Source organism: Castor canadensis, chromosome 1 (genome assembly GCF_047511655.1).
Source record: "Castor canadensis chromosome 1, mCasCan1.hap1v2, whole genome shotgun sequence".
Classification (NCBI taxonomy): Eukaryota; Metazoa; Chordata; class Mammalia; order Rodentia; family Castoridae; genus Castor; species Castor canadensis.
Genome location: NC_133386.1, coordinates 189,553,253 through 189,574,417, shown reverse-complemented (window position 1 = coordinate 189,574,417; position 21,165 = coordinate 189,553,253). Strand labels below are relative to the sequence as shown.

At 33.7% G+C, this 21,165-nt stretch overlaps 1 protein-coding gene and 1 pseudogene across 1 annotated transcript; one reads left to right on the top strand and one right to left on the bottom strand.

The window, feature by feature from the left end:
- Positions 1-11,301: 11,301 nt before the first annotated feature.
- On the top strand, positions 11,302-12,222 carry LOC109703203 (olfactory receptor 4C15-like). Its single transcript, XM_020188359.2, has one exon. The coding sequence runs from the start codon at positions 11,302-11,304 to the stop codon at positions 12,220-12,222; it is 921 nt and encodes a 306-aa protein (XP_020043948.1).
- A 6,966-nt stretch (positions 12,223-19,188) lies between these two features.
- Positions 19,189-20,427, bottom strand: LOC109703206 (BRO1 domain-containing protein BROX-like; annotated as a pseudogene).
- Positions 20,428-21,165: the final 738 nt, after the last annotated feature.

Here is a 21,165-nt window from a genome sequence, read left to right as displayed (position 1 = left end):
TAGTATGAGGGATTCTAGAAATTATACAAACACATGGAGATTGAACAAAACACTTATAAGTGATCAATTAGTCATTGAAAAAATATGAGCTCATATAAAATACTTCTGGAATCAAATGAAAATAAAGATACAACCCAGAAGTTGTAGGATGCAACAATCACAGTTCTAAGGGATAAATTTACAGCAGGAGTATCTATCATAGTGAGAAGTCAAACAAATAACCTAATGGCACAGTGAAAGTCTTAGAAAAACTAGAATAAGCCAAACCCCAATTACATAGAGGAAGAGAAATAATTATCAGGGTAGGAATTAGTGAACTGGAGACTAAAAAACCATGCAAAGAATCAATGAAACAAAGAGTTGTTTCTTTGGAAAGATGAATAAGATTGTCAAGCCTTTAGCCAAAATAAACAATAGAAGAAGACCCAAAAGAATAAAATTAGAAATTAAGGCCAGTATTGCAATGATACCAATGAAATTCAGTGTATCATTAGGGAATATTTTGACAGCATCTTATAATACACTGGTAAATGTAAAAAAAAATGGATAACTCTCTATACACATATGACCAACAAAAAATGAACTGTATGATATAAACAACTTGAACAAATCTGAAACTACCATGAAACAAATGCAATAATAGTCTCTCAACCAATAAAAGCCCAGGATCAGATGGATTCAATTCAATAAATGGATTCAATTCAATAAAAGATTCAAATAGGAAAGTAAGAGATCAAATTATCCCTATTTGCAGATGATATGATCCTATACTTAAAAGGACTTACATACTTCACCAGAAAACTTGTAGATCACAATAAAGTAGCAGGATACAAAACAATATACACAACTTTATACACCAATAATGAATACGCTGAGAAAGAAATCAGGAAAACAATCCCATTCACAGCAGCCTAAAGGAAAACCTAGGAGTCAACTTAATTAACCAGGTGAAAGACTCCTACAATCAAACTATAAAACTAAAGAAAGAAACTGAACAAGACAATAGATTATGGAAGGACCTCCCATGTTCATGGATTGTCAAAATTAATTGATTTTTTTTTTTTTTGGTGGAATTGGGTTTGGAACTCAGGGTTTCCCACTTGCCAAGCAGGTATTCTACTATACCATCCAGTCCAGACTGCCAGAATTAATGTTATGAAAATGGCTTTAACAGTGTAAGCAATCTGGAAATTCAGTGCAATCCTCATCAAAATCCCAAAGAGATTGTGGTGTATGTCTGTTGTAGAACACTTGCCCAGCATTTTGAGGCCCAGGGCTCAATCCACAGAACCACAGAAAACTTTCAACAATATTCTTTATAGAAAGAGACAAAAAGGCAATACAAAAATTCCTACAGAAGCACAATAGTCCTAGAATAGCCAACACAATTCTGAGCAAAAAGAGAAATTCTGGAGGTATCACAATGCCCAACTTCAAATGACACTACAAAGACATAGTAACAAAAACAGCATGGCACTGGCACAAAAGCAGATATGTAGACAATGGAATCAAGTAAAGGACCAAGAAATAAGTTCACACTGCTACAGTCATGTGATTTTCCACAATGTCTTCAAAAACATATTGTTGGATGAAAGACATCCACTTCCAGAAATGGTACAAGGAAACAGGATATCCACATGACTAAGACTGGAACTGGATACCCATCTCTCATTCTCTACAAAAATAAATTGAGAAACATCAAGGACCTCAATATAAAACTTGAAGTATTGAAGACACTACAGTGAACTGTAGGGAAAACACTTCAAAATACTGGTACAGGAAACAACATTCTGAATAGAATACCAATTGCTTAGGAAATAAGAGCAAGAACAGATAAATGGGATTTCATCAGTTTCAAAATCAAAGGAAACAGTTATCAAAGTGAAAAGAACACATATAGAGTGTGAGAAAATCTTTGCCAGCCTCTCATCTGATAAGAGATTAATTATCAGAATATAGTAAGAGCTCAAAAACTAAACAACAAAGGAAAAAGTAACCCAGTTAATAAATGGGCAAATAAATTGTACAAATATTTTCAAAACAAAAAGTAAAACTGACTAATTAACAGAAAAAGAATTGTTCAATGTCCTTAGCTGTAAAAGAAATTTAAATCACAATGACATTGAGATTCCACCTCACTCTGGTCAGAATGTCTATCATCAAAAAACCAAATAATAACACATGCAGGGAAGGATGTGCAGAAAAAGGAACACATATACATGGTGGGACTTCATATTAGTCCAACCACTACAGAAATCATTATGGAGGTTCCTCAACAAACTGAAAATAGAATTAAAACATTTGTGTTCCTGTTCTCCCACCCCTGGGCATATTCCCAAAGGAATGCAAATCAGTACACAACAGAGATATCTCCACACCCAATTTTATCACAGCACCATTCACAATAGTTGAGTTATGGAATTAGCCTAAGTGCCCATCAACTGATGAACAGATTATATATATATATATATATATCTTTATGTGTGTTTGTGTGTGTGTGTGTATATATATATATACACCATTGTATATATACATATGTATATATATACATAATGGAATATTGTTCATTCATGAACAAGAATGGAAATGCATCATTTGTGGGAAAATGGATGGAACTGGAGATTATCATGGGAAATGAAATAAGCCATACTCAGAAAGGTAAATATTATGTTTTCTTTAATATAAAGAAACTGTACCTAAAGGAAAAAAGAACATGTAGAGGGTTTCTATTGGGTGGGGAGAGAAACCTGCCAGATGTAGGAAGAGAAAGAGAGGGCAAGAGGGTAGTAAAGAGGAATTATTTCAATATAAGCAGGTTCTTCAGAGATGAAGGGATAGGTATTGGACCTGATAAAAACAGAGATGCCAAGGAAGATTCTTTAGATGCTCTGATTAGACAAAAATGAGTTCTCAGGTCCCTCCTCTCAGCTCACTATTCTAACTTTCTACCAGTAAATGATTACACAGGACTGTATTCCATGATTTAATAACATATTCTTTATCCAAACTGTATATTATTTTTCTATCACACTATTAAGTAGAGTTCCTGTAAAATTATTTGACATCTCTGCACATCTATAGTGAAGGTCTTGATTTTTATGGATAATTTTATAATGAACTGATAACTACCCACTCCTCTCTCATAATGATGAAACATGCTTAAAACAAAAATTTTTATAGACAATTCTAAAATTTATGTGCATGCATCCTGTCTTGAGTTGCAAATTTATTAATTAAAACATGCAAGTCCACTAGATGTCAGAACATGTCTTAAAGCTCTGCTTTGTGCAAATATCATTATAGTGTAACAAAGAATTCTTAAGAACAGAAAAAATTGCCCAGAAGTTGAGATATCTGAATCTGGGAGTCTTTTATAAATTTTTAAATTTAATAAATGATGAAGATGTAATTTTAAACCAATGGGGAAGTATAGGATAATAAATTCTAGAAGGGCTAATTGCTATCCCTATCCCCTATTGCACAGATTTCCTTGGCTATGTCTCCGTGTTTCTATTTTTTTTATTTGAACTTTAAAAATAACCCTTTTTGACAAGTGTAAACAGGAATACTTCTTGAATTATTTGCACTACTTCATATTCACAATATTATTTGCATGTTATTCCACTCTCTGTTTTGAATGGAAAGAAATACTAAGAGATTAGGGTAAGTAGGTTGAAGAATAAAGTAGAAGATTGCTTAGAATGATTGAAGTGGAGAACCAGGATTGCAGAAAATGCTAGCGTCTTTTTGCTGAGAGAGATTTTAAAAACATCATCCTGATCTTGAGTTTGTTCAATGTCTGAATATTCTTCTGTGTCAGGACACACATTTAAAAACTTCAATTAAATGAAAATACCACTTCTATCTTAATTCTGCAGACAGTGGAAGTGATGGTTCTTTAGGGCCTTAACTTTTCTCATGACACACTTAAATTCTGCACTTTTCTGTGGAGTGTGAATAAACATAAAAATAGGTGAGATGCCATGTTTAAAACTGAATAAAGCAAAAAATCATTTGTATTGGACCTCTCTGAAGGGGTCTGAGGATCAGCACCCAAGTTGCCCCCAAAGCACCAGTCTCTTGCTATGTTCCCTTTCTTACATGAAACACAGATCTGCCACATCACCTTTCAGATAAAAATAAAAATAGAAAAACCATGTGTTTTTAGTTTTAAAGTTACAGATTCCCAAGATCAGCTTCCAAGAGAAAAAATGTCATTTCAATTAATGTATACCTCTTTGTATACTTTATATGAAATGTTTCTCTTTTTTTAAAAAATTTTTGTTCATATATTCACATGTGCTTACATTGTTAACTCTATTTTTCCCCCTACACCCAACTCCTCCCTCTCCCCTCAACACCCCCTCACTTCCAGGCAGAACCTGCTCTGACCTTTTCTCCAATTTTTTTAAAGGGAAGACATAAACCATAATAAAAAAGACAAAGTGTTTTTGCTAGTTGAGATAAGGATAACTATACAGAGAGATTCCTAACATTGCTTCCATGCACAAGTGTGTTACAACCAAATTGATTCATCTTTACCTGACCTTTACACTAATTCCTGATCCCCTTCCCATGTTGACCTCTGTTGCTTTAAGGTTTCTGCATTAGTTCCTCTTCAGTGGGGACATCAAACACCTTCATGTTTTGGGTTTCCTGCCTATCCTCATACCTCATGTATGTGCTCTCCCCTTAGCATGTGACCCAAGTTCAACCACATTGCTGTATTTGCCCCGAAATGTTTCTCTTTAATGAGCACTTCTTGTTACCCTATTCCCAAAACAAAACATATTTTCCTTATGATTGATCAATGTATTATTTGTTACAGAACTTCAGTCTTGTATTTAGTAGTTATAGAGTGTTTTGCCTAAATTCTGGAAAGAGACACTGTTTTCCATTCCCACAATGTTCTATTCACCTGGATCATGATGGGAAAAAAGAAGAAAAAACTACGTTTTTGGAACCTAAAAGTTTTGTCAACTCCTGAACAAGTGAGAATGAACACAAAATTGTGTCTTGGCAAATCATGCTGTTGGAAAATCTCCAAGCCCTGGGGGGAGCTGAGAATCAATTTTACAGGTTCATAACCTCTCAGGGATATCTCTTTTAATACCAGTTGGAATTTTAATACCAGAAAAATTTTTGCTTCTTTGTTTTTATTTCATCCTGACACCCTGTTGAAGACAGTGCATGAGAAGCAGTGGAACCAATCTTCACTGCCAGAGATACTGTCTTAGATATGACAAGAAGAATTGCATATGTTACATTACAGCTTGGTCACCAATTTTCTCCATATAAAACAGGAGATGGCCATCTTCAGATTTTTTCACAGAACAGATCATGGTGAGAAATATAATTCACATTTTTTTTCATTTTAAGGGAGGATTTTAAAATTGTGATAAGAATTTTAAAATGTGTCTGTCATGATTAGGCAACTATGTGTAATGAGACTCATGGACCTTGACTCTACTAACTGTGTGCACTTGAACTAGTCACATGAATTCTGATCCTGAAGTTTCTCATCTTTTTAATGTGGATTGAATTGCCAAGATCCATGTGTAAGGAAATGAATAAAATGAGACATTTGGAGCCCAGAGAACAGCACTTGAAAAATAATAAATGTACTGTAAATAGCAGCTGTTATTTCAGAATGCAAATCTCATTTCTTTTCCTCTCTCTTTTCTCCCTTCTCTCCCTTTCTTCTTTCTTCCTTCCTTCCTTCCTTCCTTCCTTCCTCCTTTTCTTGCTTTCAGAGTGCCTATGTCTTCAAGTCAAATAAAATTGAACCCATTTTGTATTTTTCATCTTGATCTAACCCAATATCTTATAAATACAAGTGATTATTTTCTGTTAATTCTCTAATAGATCTTTGTTTCTTCTAAATATATTGTTATTTATGGTCTAATCATCTCCCCATTCTTATATGCTAAATTAGTAGACTATTAAATAGAATATTTTTCAGGGTACATAAAGAATGCTGATATAAGAGTATGATAGACTCAGGTGTAACTGAACCATAAATAGTTATTGATAGAGAAAATAATAGTCGCTATTTTCATAACCATACTCTAATAAATGACACTGGGAAAGACTTTCAAGGTGAAAACAAGTGACAAGTCACAGAGTAGATTCTTCTGGTTTTACAATGTCTACTTAGTTTTCCCTGTTTACTTTGTGTAGTAAATAGCATTAGATTCCTGCTTCAGAATTGTTCAGGAAAGTCTACATGACTGAAGTTCTGAACTGCTTTAGTGTTAGTTGTGGCTTTGTCTTTTAAAATAAGCTAAATCACTAAAGGGACAGAACAAAATTGGTTCAAGCATTCACTAGGAAGGATACTAGTGGAAACAGAAAAAAGGTATTTCCCCTAAAATTTTATAAGTGGTAAAGTATATAAAATTGGAGACATTCATAGAAATTATCAGAGCAACCAGGTGGAGAGAGAAGGATTAACAATCATAAGAGAATATATTTCCCAAATAGTCATAAAAAGGAAAATGATTTGCTAGCCAGACCAGGAATAAGTCTTTTACTAGTGAATAATAATTCTCAGTAAAAGATATAATGGATTTAAGGTATTAACAGAAAGGATAATTACAAATAAGATTTTAATTTATAATAAAATATTTATATATAAAAATGTATGTAAATATGACTCATATGCACATACATGTACATGTAAATAAAACTGAACTCTATTGTTTAAAACACAATTATAAAACACTACTTATTATAATGTCAACTAGTAATCCTCTGATAGTATGAGTGTTATATATACTTTACAGTTAACAGAGAAATTCCGTTATTTGCAAAATGGCGATATGATTAATTTTCTTAAAATATGGTCAATTAATAAAAATGTGGACAACATTGGGACCCTGAGTAACCTCAGGTGCAATTTCAGCATATTCAAGATATGACTACCAAGAAAATGAAAACATGGAATGCTCCAGGAGAAATGCAGACAAGAAAGTGCTACTTATATGAGAATGTGAACTTGAAATTTATATGAAAGAATGTATATAATACATGGACCAAGGCTCAATGCTATGGTTATTTGTGAAAAATTCATAATAGTTAAAAAAGTTTAACACATGATGCTATGCTATATTTGCCTTTAGTTCTACCTTTACTAATGAATTTTTCCCAGATCTCGCATCCTTTTTCTGAAGTTTAGATGAAGAAAAATTGTTGCTTTTAATCTTGACCTTTAATTTTAAATATCTTGATAATAATAGCATGATATGTATTGTACTTAAGTCTCTTTCATATTTATATGTTCAGTTCTAGATTGTAAAATTATAATTAAAATATAAAAATCACAGTTACTTTTTACTTAGCACATTTTAAAAAGCCTTTTTTTTTGTGGTTTTGGGGTTTGAACTCAGGTCCTCAAAGTTGCTAGACAGGTGCACTATCATTTGAGCCATGCCTCCATCCTTTTGGCTTTGGTTATTCTTGATACACATTCTCACTTTATGCCCAGACCAGTTTAGACTGAGAGCCTCCTACTTGTGCTTCCTAGCATAGCTAGAATAACAGGCATACCGCACCATGCCCAGCTTTTATTGGTTGATATGGAGTCTTGTGAGATTTGCCTGGATTTGTCTCAAACCTCAATCCTTCCAATTTCTACCTCCTGAGTAATTAGGATTACAGGTTGAGCCACTATAGTCAGCAAAAGTGGTTCATCTTTTATATTTTTGTATTGTGTTTTTCAGTTAAAGTATTATGCAATATTAATTTACAGAAACATCTGCATTATTGAATATTTACATATTTTTTCTTATTCAATATTATTATTGACAATGCATCATTGTTCAATGTAAAATTTCTCCATATTTTTATTTTTAGAATAAACTTTTAGAGTTAGGGTTACTAATATAAAGAGTACAAACATGTTTGTGATTTTGGAATTATTTACCAATATGATTTATAAAAGTATTACTTGAGCAAACCTGTTACACTGAAATTTTAAGACAGGTATAATTTTTAAAGTGTTTTTTAACATTTTGACATCACTTTATGTATGGAGACACTTGAAAACAATGCTGGCATCAATATTCACATATTTTCTTTTGATTTATTCTGTTTGAACAAGCTCATTGCAACTGTTGAATTGTCTCACATGGATCAGAAAACTTCAGGTATGTTGGTTTGTTCAATAACACAGGCCAGTAGACCATGAGATTGTTTTCTAGCTTTTTTATTGCAGAAAGTGAGGAATTGTTTTTCTTTTTATTTAACTTTTTATTTGGAGTAATGTTAGGTTAACATAAAAAAAGATGATAGAGATTGTTCTGGCATAGTACACATTTAGTTTCATTTAATACTGACACCTTACAGTACCACGAATACATTTGTTAGGATTATGAAATAAACATCGATGTATTGCTTTTGACTATGAAAGATTTTATTTGTATTTGCAATTTTTGCAATTATCTTTTTCTACTAATAGGATTCAATCTAGGACAATACAGTGTCTTTAGAACAACTACATTTTAAATGCTTAAAATTATAAACCTTGTTATCATAACTGTGAGCACACTCTAGTCTCAGTTGTTGATGTCTTAACACTATTTTTGGAAATTCCTTCATTTGAAAAAAGAAAGTGTGAATGTCTTTGTATCTAATGACTATTTTAATCAAAAAATTGTATTGATCTTCGGATACCCCAGATAAAGGATGTATAGAGATAAGATTGATTTATTATTTTAATACAGAGCCTTTTCTTCATTCCCACTCAGTTTCCTTGTGTAATGAAACACTTTGAAACAGGACTGAATGCAGGTGGGTCTGAGGGCAAAAAGTGTTATGCATCTTGACAATGTCATTTAGGTGCTCTAACTGATCAACCAAAATATTTTACATTTTAATAAAGAGTCCTTACAGGCTTTAGACATGGTAAGGCAGAAAATAGGAGTAAAAATATTCTGATTTTTGCTCTGCACCAATCAGTGCAGCAGCAGCTTGTATTCACAACTTGTCATTATCTTCTCTTGTGCTTCTGACTGAGTCAATGTTTTTACATGTATGGCCTGACATAATTCACATACACACACACACACACACACACACACACAACCCTATGGATAGTCTTTCATGTTATAACAATTTATACAAGTGAAACTTGAGGCTCACAGAATTTTAAGAACTACGTCACAGAATAAAAAGAGTAGCCTGGACTTGAGCTTATGTCTGAATGAGTCTAGAGGAGACGTTCGTACTCATTAGAATTCTGAGACATTTTGCTTCATCCAAGGCTGAACTGAACTGACTACTGCTAAATTATATATTTTCTTTATAATAAGCTGCTGTTGACTTATCCAATAACCTTGTAGGATTGCTTTTATACGCTTGCTTACTGGGTGATATCATATAAGTACATACAGAGCTAACAGTGCAACACTTGTAAGGAATGGAACTGAGAACAAAGGAAATGCTTTGGTTTTATTCTTTTTTGAATGAGCATACATTAATAATATGAAGGGATTTCATTGTGATAATTCCACACATGTGTACATGTACTTTGAACATGTTTGCCTCCTCCATTATATTTATATTATTCTCTTCCTTCTCCCCGCTGTTTCAAACAGTATATGTATACATGTGTATATATAAATATATACATGCATATATATGTTAATTTTATTAACATTTAAAATTGTTTCTATTTCTGTTAACTCTTACTGGTACTCACAAAAGTCAGACTATTTTTCCATCTCAATATGAACACTAGTATTCTTCTATTAACCCATTTTAACTACAAGTACATGTGTGTGCATGCATATATGTACATAGAAATGTTCATACAAATTCACACAAATGCTATTTTACTAATAAATTTTGGTTGTACATGCAGGTGAGGATACAATCGCCTTTTGAAGCTGTGTCTACCTGTGGAAAATGAACTCAAGACTTGCAGTATTTGTCTAGAGACCTCATGGAAAAACTTTATGTGAGTAAGGTTGTTATGTTTTTGAGCTAGTTAATTAGAACTAGAATAGTTAAGAACATATACTGTCAAATTTGGCCTTCATTATAATACTGGATGATGACCAGGAAAGCTGTTTATGAGCATCTCAGTTTGTAATTAACTCACATAAATTTTAAACCATATATTTTGATAAATTGTATTGGCTCAAATAGGGTCATGTTGATAAAACAAATGGCAAAAATAAAGTCTCAAGACTCTATTCCTGCTGTTTTTCTTCCTTACCTATGTGGCTGTTCCCAAGTTACATATGAAGGTCATGACATTCTGATTCTATATCATTTATCAAGATGCCTCATTCACACATGTACTAAGTAATAAGGGGCTTTAGTTTTTGGAGGTGGCAAGAGACTGTAAAGATCACCTCTAAATTTAGATCTCTAAGTTTCCTGTTGGAAAAGGAAAATATCCACTCCTTTCTCTGTTGAGCAGTGAAGAGAACATGGCTGTTTGAGGCAGAGAGTCTCTTCAAGTTTCAGAACAAGTACGTGTTGTTTGCTTGAAATTAACATCTTTAATTACAATTTTCCCATCAATAAAATTGGAGTAACAAGACCTAATACAGGCTGTTTCCCAGACAATGCACTTTCTTTCCTTGCATTATTTTAACCTGGTTAAGTTCAGGTTAACAGAACTTAACCTGTTTTAAGTTCTCATCACATTTTAAAAAGATAAATTGAAAGTGCAAATCTTTGTACATACTTATGCAGCCAGTGTAAAGGTTGGCACTTTTTGAAACATAACATCCTGTTTTATAAAGAATGAATTAATTTAAAAGCCCAATTTATTTAATACTTGTATAGAAAGTTTGAGGTGTAGCCAATATTTTCATGTTTATATTAAACTGTTTCTTATTTCTTCTTCTGGTAGACAAGGCATTCCTCCTATCAGTCATGGAAGAATGACCATCCTATTGCATTCCATTCTGAGGATACAATTGATAAGCTATAATTTTTCTTTGTTCATAACTTGAGTGTGGCATCAGAACACCTTTCAAAAATTGATTTCAATATGTCACTAAACAATGGTCAAAGCTATTTCTCTTCTCTTCCACATGTGGATGCTATCTTTTCCATATTGAAAATCTGTTATTTTGATGTGTTCATTAATTTATCTCCAACTAAGTTCTACCTAATCTCCAACTATTCAACACATTTATACTTTTTGTTTTCTCTGGGATAGCAAGATTTCATAATAATGCAGCAACTTATTGATTCCTATAATGTTACAAATGTGTTGGAAACTACATTCTCATAGTTCTAGACTCACATCATCACGGTTTTTCCTTTGCCTTTGTCTTTGAAATCATGCAAAATCAGAGCACTGTAACTGAATTCATTCTCCTAGGACTTTCACAGAATCCCAAAATTCAGAAGATAGTTTTTATTGTATTTTTGTTTATCTACATTGCAACTATTGGGGGCAATATGGTTGTTATAGTGACCATAATCTGCAGTCCTACACTGCTGGAAGTTCCCATGTATTTCTTCTTGGTATTCTTATCTTTCCTGGATGCATGCTTCTCTTCAGTAATCATGCCAAAGATGATTGTGGACTCCCTCTATGAGAGGAAAACCATCTCCTTTGAAGGATGCATGATACAGCTCTTTTTGGAACATTTCCTCGCTGGGGCAGAGGTAATTATTCTCACAGCCATGGCCTATGACCGTTATGTGGCCATTTTCAAGCCATTACACTACTTTTCCATCATGAACTGGAGACTCTGTAGAATTCTAGTGATGATAGCCTGGACAGGTGGCTTCTTACACTCTATCACACAAATTCTCTTCACTTTCAAGCTGCCCTTTTGTGGTCCCAATGTCATTGATCATTTCATGTGTGACTTGTACCCATTACTGAAGCTTGCCTGCACTGACACTCATATCTTTGGCTTTTTGGTAGCTGCTAACAGTGGGTCTATCTGCATTATAATCATTTCCTTGTTGCTTGTTTCCTATGGTGCCATCTTGTTCTCTCTCAGAACTCATAGATCTGAAGGGCGAAGGAAAGCTCTCTCCACCTGTGGATCCCACATTGCTGTTGTGGTTTTGTTTTTTGCCCCATGCATATTTATATATGCACGGCCTCCAACTGCCTTCTCCTTTGACAAAATGGTGGCAATATTTTATACCATCCTATCTCCCTTGCTCAATCCTATGATTTATACTTTCAGGAATAAAGACATAAAAAATGCTATGTGGAAAGTGTGGAAGAGATTGATATGGTAGTGTGATGAAAAGTAATCATTAAGTTTTTTTAAAATTAAAATTATGAAGAATGAAGATAAAATGATTTTGAATACAAGCTTCATGGATTTGCATTGTAAAGAATGTATATGATATATCCATAGAAACGATTTTATGTAGAGATTACAAATGATGTGTTCACTTTCATATAAGACATCAATCCCGAGCTGTCAATTCAAAATCATCACAAGTAAATTAAAAAGAAAACCATAGGTTTAAAATAGGGACTGATTGGTTGTGGAAACCAGTGGGAAGTAGTAGGGAAGATGAAATGGGAGTGAATAGTATTATAGTAAAATGATGAATTCCATTAAAGATTGTTTAAAAAGAGTAAAAAATTAGAGGGGGTGAATTTGAGCAAAATGCATTATATGTATAATTAGGACTATCACCATGAACAACTTTTATATAATTAGTATACACTAAGAAAAAACATTCTAAATGACGTATGAAAAATGTTCTTCAAAATTTTTCCATCCTATTTATCACAAAAACCATATTCAGTGGCATTATTTTCCCTAAGATGATTCTGAAATGGGTTTGCTAGCTGTCAGTGGAATGATCAGAAAAACTGCAAAATATGGTTAATCTACTGACAGCATTCTTTGATAGCAGTTTTTGTCTTCTACTTCTCTTATACCACTCTCACTTTTGGACCTCTCACTTTATCTCCATTGCATTTACATCAAAGGCAATAGGATATTGAGCAGATGTGCTAGGTAGAAATACTGTCTCCAAGGAAGGAAATTAATTTTGTAATATAATCTGGTCCTTTTTTAATAGCTTGCAACCTCTAACTGGCTTCAATGACTTTCATCCTTCTAGAAAAGATGGGCTTAAGTCAATCAAGTAAAAAAGGGTTCAAATATTCCTCAATTGCAGTTCAAAGTGCCTTGAAGCATTTTTCTGACTTTCTTTTGCTCTCTGACTGTCAATTAGGTAGCTCATTAGACCTCTTTTGGAACTAGTTTGGAGTTATGGTTTTCTTGTAGTTCCTGCAAACTTTTGTGGCAATTACTATAAATATTTAATGCAACTAAAAGAAACATATTTTACTTATACTTTTACAAATGAAAAATTGGGAAAATATCTGGTCTGAATTCAGAGGCATTTCTCTGAGCACATGGAAATGTCTTCTGTAATATTTTCAAAAATCTAATTAAGACACAGCTCCTATTTCTCACAGCCCTCCTCTCCAGTCCAGCATCTACTTGGTTTTTTTATCTAATCCGGTTATCCTGGAGGAACCATGTGCATATTCTAACGTGCAAGGTGCCCACTCTATATCAACTTTCCACACCACATATCCTCTTGTCGTAGAAATCACTGATATATCTTGGTGAAGTTAAATTTTCATGTTTTACCTTAGCCTTCATGTAATCTATCTTCTAAGTATATTAGAGTAGAGGTATTTTGGAAGTCAAATGTTTGCTTAAAAAGAAAAAGGCAACATTTTTAATCCACCTGAAATGCTTTCTTTCATAGTTTCCTCAAGTCTGATTTGATGTACCTATACTGAATGTATCTTCTATAAAAGATGGTGCTCCTTGGGATCATTTCCATCAGTGAGGGGTTATGTTACATGGGACCAAGGTTCCTATGCTTTCACTGGCCTCTGGACAAAGCTGTATTATCTCCCCAAAGCCTCTTTACTCTGAGACTGTATGAGTAAAGAGCAGGACATTGAGACTGCCCTGGAAGAAGTTTTTTTCTTGGGAGGAATTCTATTCATTTGAAGTGTTTCTGTGATAGTACTCCACTCTCTCCACAATTGAGTTTTTAAAACTGTTGGCCATGATCCATATCACATCCGTTCAGTGGTTTGGGGGTATGTGATATCACAGTCCATCGAAGAAAAAGAGGCTAAACTCGATGATGAAATCTTAGGTAAAATTCTTCAGCTAACATTGTATCCCCGACTCCCCTCTGATATATTTTTTCTTCTTCCTTCTGATTTTGCTGTTATCTTGTCACTATCATTCTCCTCTTTCCTGCTCTGATATCATTGAGTATCTGTCCTTTCCCTTTTCACCAATACTCATTATAGATATATTGGTTCCTACTTTGGTACTTGTCTCACCATGAAATTTTTATATCTTGATTTTGTGTCATCAGGAAATTAAGATGTTAATTGGTACCATTTTCTGATAGATCAGGATTTGTTTGTTCTATGATGCAATCTACATGGATACTTATAATTTGTTGTTTTATATGACAGAGAGGTTATTTAATATCATAGTATCACATCCTAGTTCTGGCTTCACTATTTCTAGCAAAATTCTCTCTATCATAAGTCATACTTTGTCCATAAAATAGAATAAGGCAGATGGCCCTTTTTACCTTGCACAAAATGCTTGTGTAAATGAAACAACAAAGTGTGAGTATCTGTTTAAATGGGATTAATTTATTCAATAGAACACACATTTAAGAAAGCACATAGAAGTAGCCAAGTATAGGCAGTAGAGGGAGATTTTTATTTCTGGAGAAACAGGTACAATTTTGGGGATCATATGTAATTTGAACTAGCTAAACTTTCAATAGATAAATGAAAAAAAAGTTTAAATAAAGGAAAACAGTGTACTCCACTACTGTGGTGACTCTCCAAAGCACGGAGGTAGGATAGTTTAAGAGTGTTAGAAAATAAAAGCTGGATTTCATATGAAATTCTGAGGCAGCACTGATTGGCTACTATAAATTTCTCATCTTAATGCTGTTTGTGTTTTCATGTTCAAACCCTTTTCTTTGCTTCTTTAAAATAAAGCAAAATGGAATTGCATGACAGGGTTTTCATAGTTGTCCATTTTTCTCCATATCCAACCATTATATTTTCTGTGTTTACCTGAAATTTCCCCCGTTTTGATATCTTACTCTTGTCACACAACTGCACCTCTCTTCATAGCCCTCTTTCTCTTTATCTCTTATTAAGTCCCTAGTGCATAGACATGAAGTAATAATTATTTAATTTTATTTTTTATAATTATCAGAAACTGCCAGTCAGAACTTGTAGTTATAACAACTTTAGTTTATAAAACTGAACTTAAAACATATTGTTTTTTAAAATTTTTTGTTTGACCTCAAGGCTTCACCTTTGCTAGCCAGTTGCTCTACCACTTGACCCACAGTTCTAGCTCTTTTTGCCCTTGTTATTTTGGAGAAAGGGACTATAGTCCTTACTTTAATCTTCCTGTCATCATTGGGGTGCTATGTATATGCCACTATGCCCAGTTATCTCCCGTTGATCTGGACTCTCACAAACTTTTTGCTTAGGGAGGCCTGGTACCATGGTCCTTTCGATCTCAGCCTCCCACATAGCTGGCAGGATAGGTGCCTACCATTGTGCCTACCTATTGGTTAACAAACCCCTTGCCTGGGCTGACCTGAAACTGGAACCTTCTTGATCTTTACCTCCCAAGTACTTACGATTACAAGAGTCAGCCAAAGTTCCTACATCAAATAAAAATCTTTCTGCACATCAAAAGGAACAATTGCCAGAATCAAGAGTCAACCAAAAGAATGGGAGAAAATCATTAACAAATATTCTACAAATGAAGGATTAATATCTAGAATATATAAGAGCACAAAATAACAAACAGTAGAATAACAAATCATCAGAATAGTAAATTGGTAAATGAATTAAAGAGACAGTTCTCAGAAGAAATTTAAATGGCTAATAAATAAGTAAGCAATACTGAACATCCATAACCATAAAGGTAATGCAAATCACAACTACACTAAGATTCTATCTCAGCCCAATAAGGCTGGCCATTATCAAGAAAACAAAAATGCTGATAAGGATGCAAGAGATAAGGAATCCTCGTACACTGTTGCTGGGAATATAAACTAGTATCACCACTATGGAGGTTCATCAAAAATTAAAAACAGTCCTACTTCAGGACTCTTCCCGAACACTCTTGGGCAGGTATCTGAAGCTGGTAAATCAGTATATAAGACAGATACCTGCATAACCAAATTTATTGCAACTGTCTTCCCAATATGTAAACTGTGGAATCATTTGAGGTGCTCAACAATGATGAATGGATAAAGAAATATATAAGATTCAACATTATTAGGCATAAGGTAACATGCAATCATGTCATTTATAGGAAAATGGACAGAACCGGATATCATTTTACTGAGTAGGATTAAAAAAAAAAAAAACTCAATCCAAGAAAAAAAACAACTCAAAATCCAAATGTTGAATGTTCTTGCTCATTTGTGGAATGTAGCCTTAAAATTATGGGGATGATAGGACATGAATGCATGTCTGGCTGTCTGAAGGCTTCAGTGGAAAGATGGAGTGAAAAAAGGAAAGGAAACTGAGTGGTAAAGAGGAAAGTATGTTGTATATATATATATACATATATATATATACAACATATATATACAACATATATATATACATATATATATATACAACATATATATATGTATATATATATATACATATATATATATACAACATATATATATACAACATATATATATATATATGTATATATATATATATATATATATATATATATGAAGACAATAGTTAATGAAAAAAGAAGGTAGAGAGAGAAAGCAAATGGGAATATAATGGAGAGGATGTACTTGTTCAAGGTACATTGTATGCCTGTATTGGATTATCATAGTGAAATCCCCTAGTATTTAAAATGTATGCAATATTAAAAAAAATTTAAAGAAAAAGAGACATGTTGATGGATTTAGAACTACAAAGTTGTAATTAAATTCAACTCTATTATGCTATTGCCAAAGCATCACTTCATTAGTTTTCTTATAAGATAAATAATTTCTCTGGTGTGTCCTTTCCACATTCACTCTACCAATGGTACTGAATACAAGTGTGAATCTTTGGGATAACACAGGGTTTTCTAAAGGAGAAAATTGTATTTTTCTTAATATTTCTCTATTTTATAATTCTGTTGGAAAATTTACTTGTAAATGACCATTCCGTGTAGCCAGATACTTGGAATCTTATGTACTTTTTAATTTTTTTTAACTTTATGTGTTAAGGACTGCTTTTCAATACCCATGGCTGTAAGACCCATGGCTGTAATCTCCTACAATAGGTGAATTACCCAAATCTTTATAGTTCAGTTCTTTGAGTGCATGGAGATTTTTCTTCTAATTCTCATATCCTTTGGTTGGTATATGGACATTTTTTACAGGTTTAAATGCTAGTATTTACTGCATTTTACAGATGCACTGAGTATATTATGTTTCCATTTCATATGTCAATATAATCCACAAAAATCTCAATGTGAAAATTTAGTAGTGTAGTTAATGAGGTCTAATACCTAAGATAAACAGGTTCTAGAAGCAGACAATAAAGAGCTAGCATCAAGTACTGTGTAAAGTTTTGTCAGTAAATGGCAAACAAGTGATTTTATAGCAAGGACCACATAAAATAAAGTGAAAAAATCAAATATTTTTCTACAGACAGCAAAATAAAAATGTCTGCTTAGTTATTATTACAAATACTTGGAAAATGCAGCCTCAAATATTAAACTTTACACTGCAAACAGTACTTAGAATATGTAGATATTTAAAACAACCTCACTGATTCCCTATTGCTATGTTAAAGGAATATAAACTATATGATTTAAGTAATTACTTATTTGAACACAATCTTAATTCAGATAGTAAAATCTATTCATTCATAATGAAATGTATATTTCTAGTCCAACACTTTATGCAGATTTTGCACATATCTCATAAGGTCATGTAGATTCATTGGTTTATCTATGTAAGTGCTCAATACATTTCCTAGCACACAGGAAGCTCTCAAAACACACCACTGTTATTGTTTCTTCTATGTAAGCCAATCTATCATATACAATACGAAAATTATCTAACACCCCAGGAGAATCATCAATTGACTATAAACTTATAGATGTGTAACATTAAAAGTATTATACATCAACTATTTTGCAAATTTGTATATATATTGAACTTTTTCAAATATTAGGATTCAGTTTTAAGCTTATACTGTATCTATATCTGCTCTTCTAACTCTTCATTCTGGCCTTTGCATAAAGCAATACAATCATGTCAGTAGATATTAGAAAACCATGTGAAACCAATCAGTGTACACTGAAATCAGGTAACAGAGGCATTTACTGAAACTTCTTTAATGAAGAAGTAGTTAACAGTGTAGTTCAGGATAAGCTATCTCATTTAAATTTAAAGTTTTTCTTTAAATTATGAAACAATGAACTTCTTCAAAGGGACATTCTCTATTCTTCCTGTCTGCCCTTACACAGAAAACTAAGCAGTGCTACAAAGTTCTACCCTCTAAAAAATCCATTAGAAAAAGTATTTGTAAAAATTGCTCTAGAGTTACAGTGACTGAATGAAGCACATCATTATTAGGATAGTAAATTATAAATTCTGGTAAACACTAATTTTCAAGTAAACCATAGATTCTGGTATGAGCAAGATATTTGATGTGAAGATTAGCTGATCTTTAACTTTTAAGTGACTTTTTTCTCCACCAGTACTGACAACTAACTCAGAACATAACAAGTTTGTGCTATAATTAATACGATGGTGAGAGATAAAAACAATCTCTGTTCAAAACTGATTCTTGTTATTCAGGTATGAAATAGGAAGGAAAATAAACATTTTTGTGAATATAGAAAAAGACACCTGAAAACTCATTAACCTGAAAGTAACTACCCAGAGTTCAAAAAAGAATTCCAGCCCCACATACACTCATTAGAGGCATAATAAAACCTTTCAATTGCTGTTCCTATTGAAAAGGAGAGTCTAAAAACAAAGCATGAAGTATCTCTATATTAAAAACCAAGAATAAATAAACTGAAGGCTGATTGCCCCAAATCTAATAATTCTTTATAGGCTTCAGGGAAATCAATCAGGAAATATGAACTGAAGTTCTGCAGTATATTGTATCTATTGTGGAGACATTCTAAGTGCATATTGCATTTAGGAGATATAGCATCCGGTGTCCCTCTGAGGTTTTATGTCTGGTTCTTTCACAGCTGTCATTTCTTCTTGGGCAATCTCATTCTTGGGTCTCTTGGTGAAATCAAACACAGCCAATGTCTCTGGTGTCCAGTGAGCACTCCTAGGAGGAAATTCAAAAGGCACAGGCTCTACCAGCCCATAATTTGCTTTCAAATTATGAAAAAATTCTTTCATAATTTTTTTTTCAGTTGTAGGGCTTCTGTTGGGATTTTCTGAAAGTAAATAAACCCATTTTCTCTCTGACATTCTAGGGTATTCTTCACAAGGTTCTCAAGCTTCTTAAAGAACAAGAGTCCTCAAGGTTTGACTCTTGGTCCTGGTCCTTTGGTTCCTCCATATTCTTTGCATACTTCTTCTGCCTTTGTATATACTTTTCTTCTTCTTGGAGAGACTTGATTGCTTCAGAACGTTTATTATTACCCAACAGTCTGTCCATAGTAACAGTAAGCATAAGCTGTGTGGAAATACATTTTCAAGTGTGGAAATCTTCTCCATTTATCAGAATATGCAGGCTTCAAACTAAATAAAGTATGATCAGCTTTCTGATGGAAATTGACTGTTTCATATGACAGCTTGGCAATCAGTCTAGGAGCATGTTTTATTTCAATTTCCTGGGCAATTGTTACTTCCTGAGCTTGACACTGGATAATATGCTTCTATGAGCTGGGCCTCTAATTCTCTTCCCTCTTCTGGGAAAGAATAATAAGTTTTGGAATGTGACTTTCCTTTAAATGTTTAAAAATCCCAAATGCAATTTTGAAGGTTAGATGACCTTCTTTTGCTTCATCTTCTGATGTTTTCTTTTCAAGCCAGTCTTGAAACACTTTTGGTATACCATAAGGCTACCTTAAAATCCCATGGAAATTAATTCAAAAACAACATTCTGCTGGACACTTGTCACCTATCCTTGTATGTATTAGTTCACTTGAAATTTTGGATGTATCTCAATTTGCTCTCCTGGGTAGATTCATGCACTGAATTTATGAAATATTGTAAAAATGAGAAGTACAAATCTGTTGCATTCCTCATCATTTCTGGATTGCACCTCAAACCAGCAAACAGTTCAAGGAGTTGTGTCCTGGATGAGCTCAAGTCATTTCAAATTTTGGAAATAGAGGGGCCAGTGACCACACTACAGTAATTACAAGAGACAAGAGCTATAGCTTTTAATGGATTCCTATGAAACGAATGGGTCATTTTTCCAAGTGGGTTCAGGGGTCTCAAAGTTTGTAAGACACTTTTCCTGAGGGAAGAAAAGCAACATCAGACTCCACCAGCCAGAAAAATGAGGGAAGCCTTGAACCAAGACTATTGAACTAAAGCTACAGGAAACCAGGCCTGCAAGCCAGAGTCACATAATCTGTGGTCACGAAGGCTACTAAGGCCTCCCTGCACATCACACTGCAGCAGCACCCTGAGAGTGGTTGGTGCCCCAGTCCTTTCAAACTTCTCCTCCATCAACCTGACTCTTGAGCTTCAGTCTGGTCTCAAGAGATGAGAGGTAAGAAGGGCCAGACCTTGGAGCCCAAGGATGACACTGCAATAGTGATGTTGGCCCTCAGCACTGGTATGTGGATATTTTTAAGCCCCTATGATACACAGCTATCATGAGTAAACATATGGTGCTCCTTGGTGAATCTGACTTGAGTGGGGTCTTGCATCCATTTTTCAGTACAGGTATTTTTGGTTTTGAAATTACCCTTCTGTGGCCCCACTGTTATTTATCACTTTTCCTATAAAAGAAAAGCTTTGTTTAACCTACCTGCATGGACACTTATGTTACCAATCCACTGATGATGGTCAATAGTTGGGTCAAAAGCCTGGTGAATTTCATAATTCTTCTTATCTCCTACATTTTCCTTTTATACTCTGAGTAACCAGAGTCCAGGAAGAAGGAAAGCCCTTTCTAGCTGTACCTTCCACATCACTGTTATC

What these genes read in the sequence shown, in the direction of transcription:
- LOC109703203 (XM_020188359.2), top strand. Translation starts at nt 11,302, where the DNA reads ATGCAAAATCAGAGCACTGTAACTGAATTCATTCTCCTAGGACTTTCA.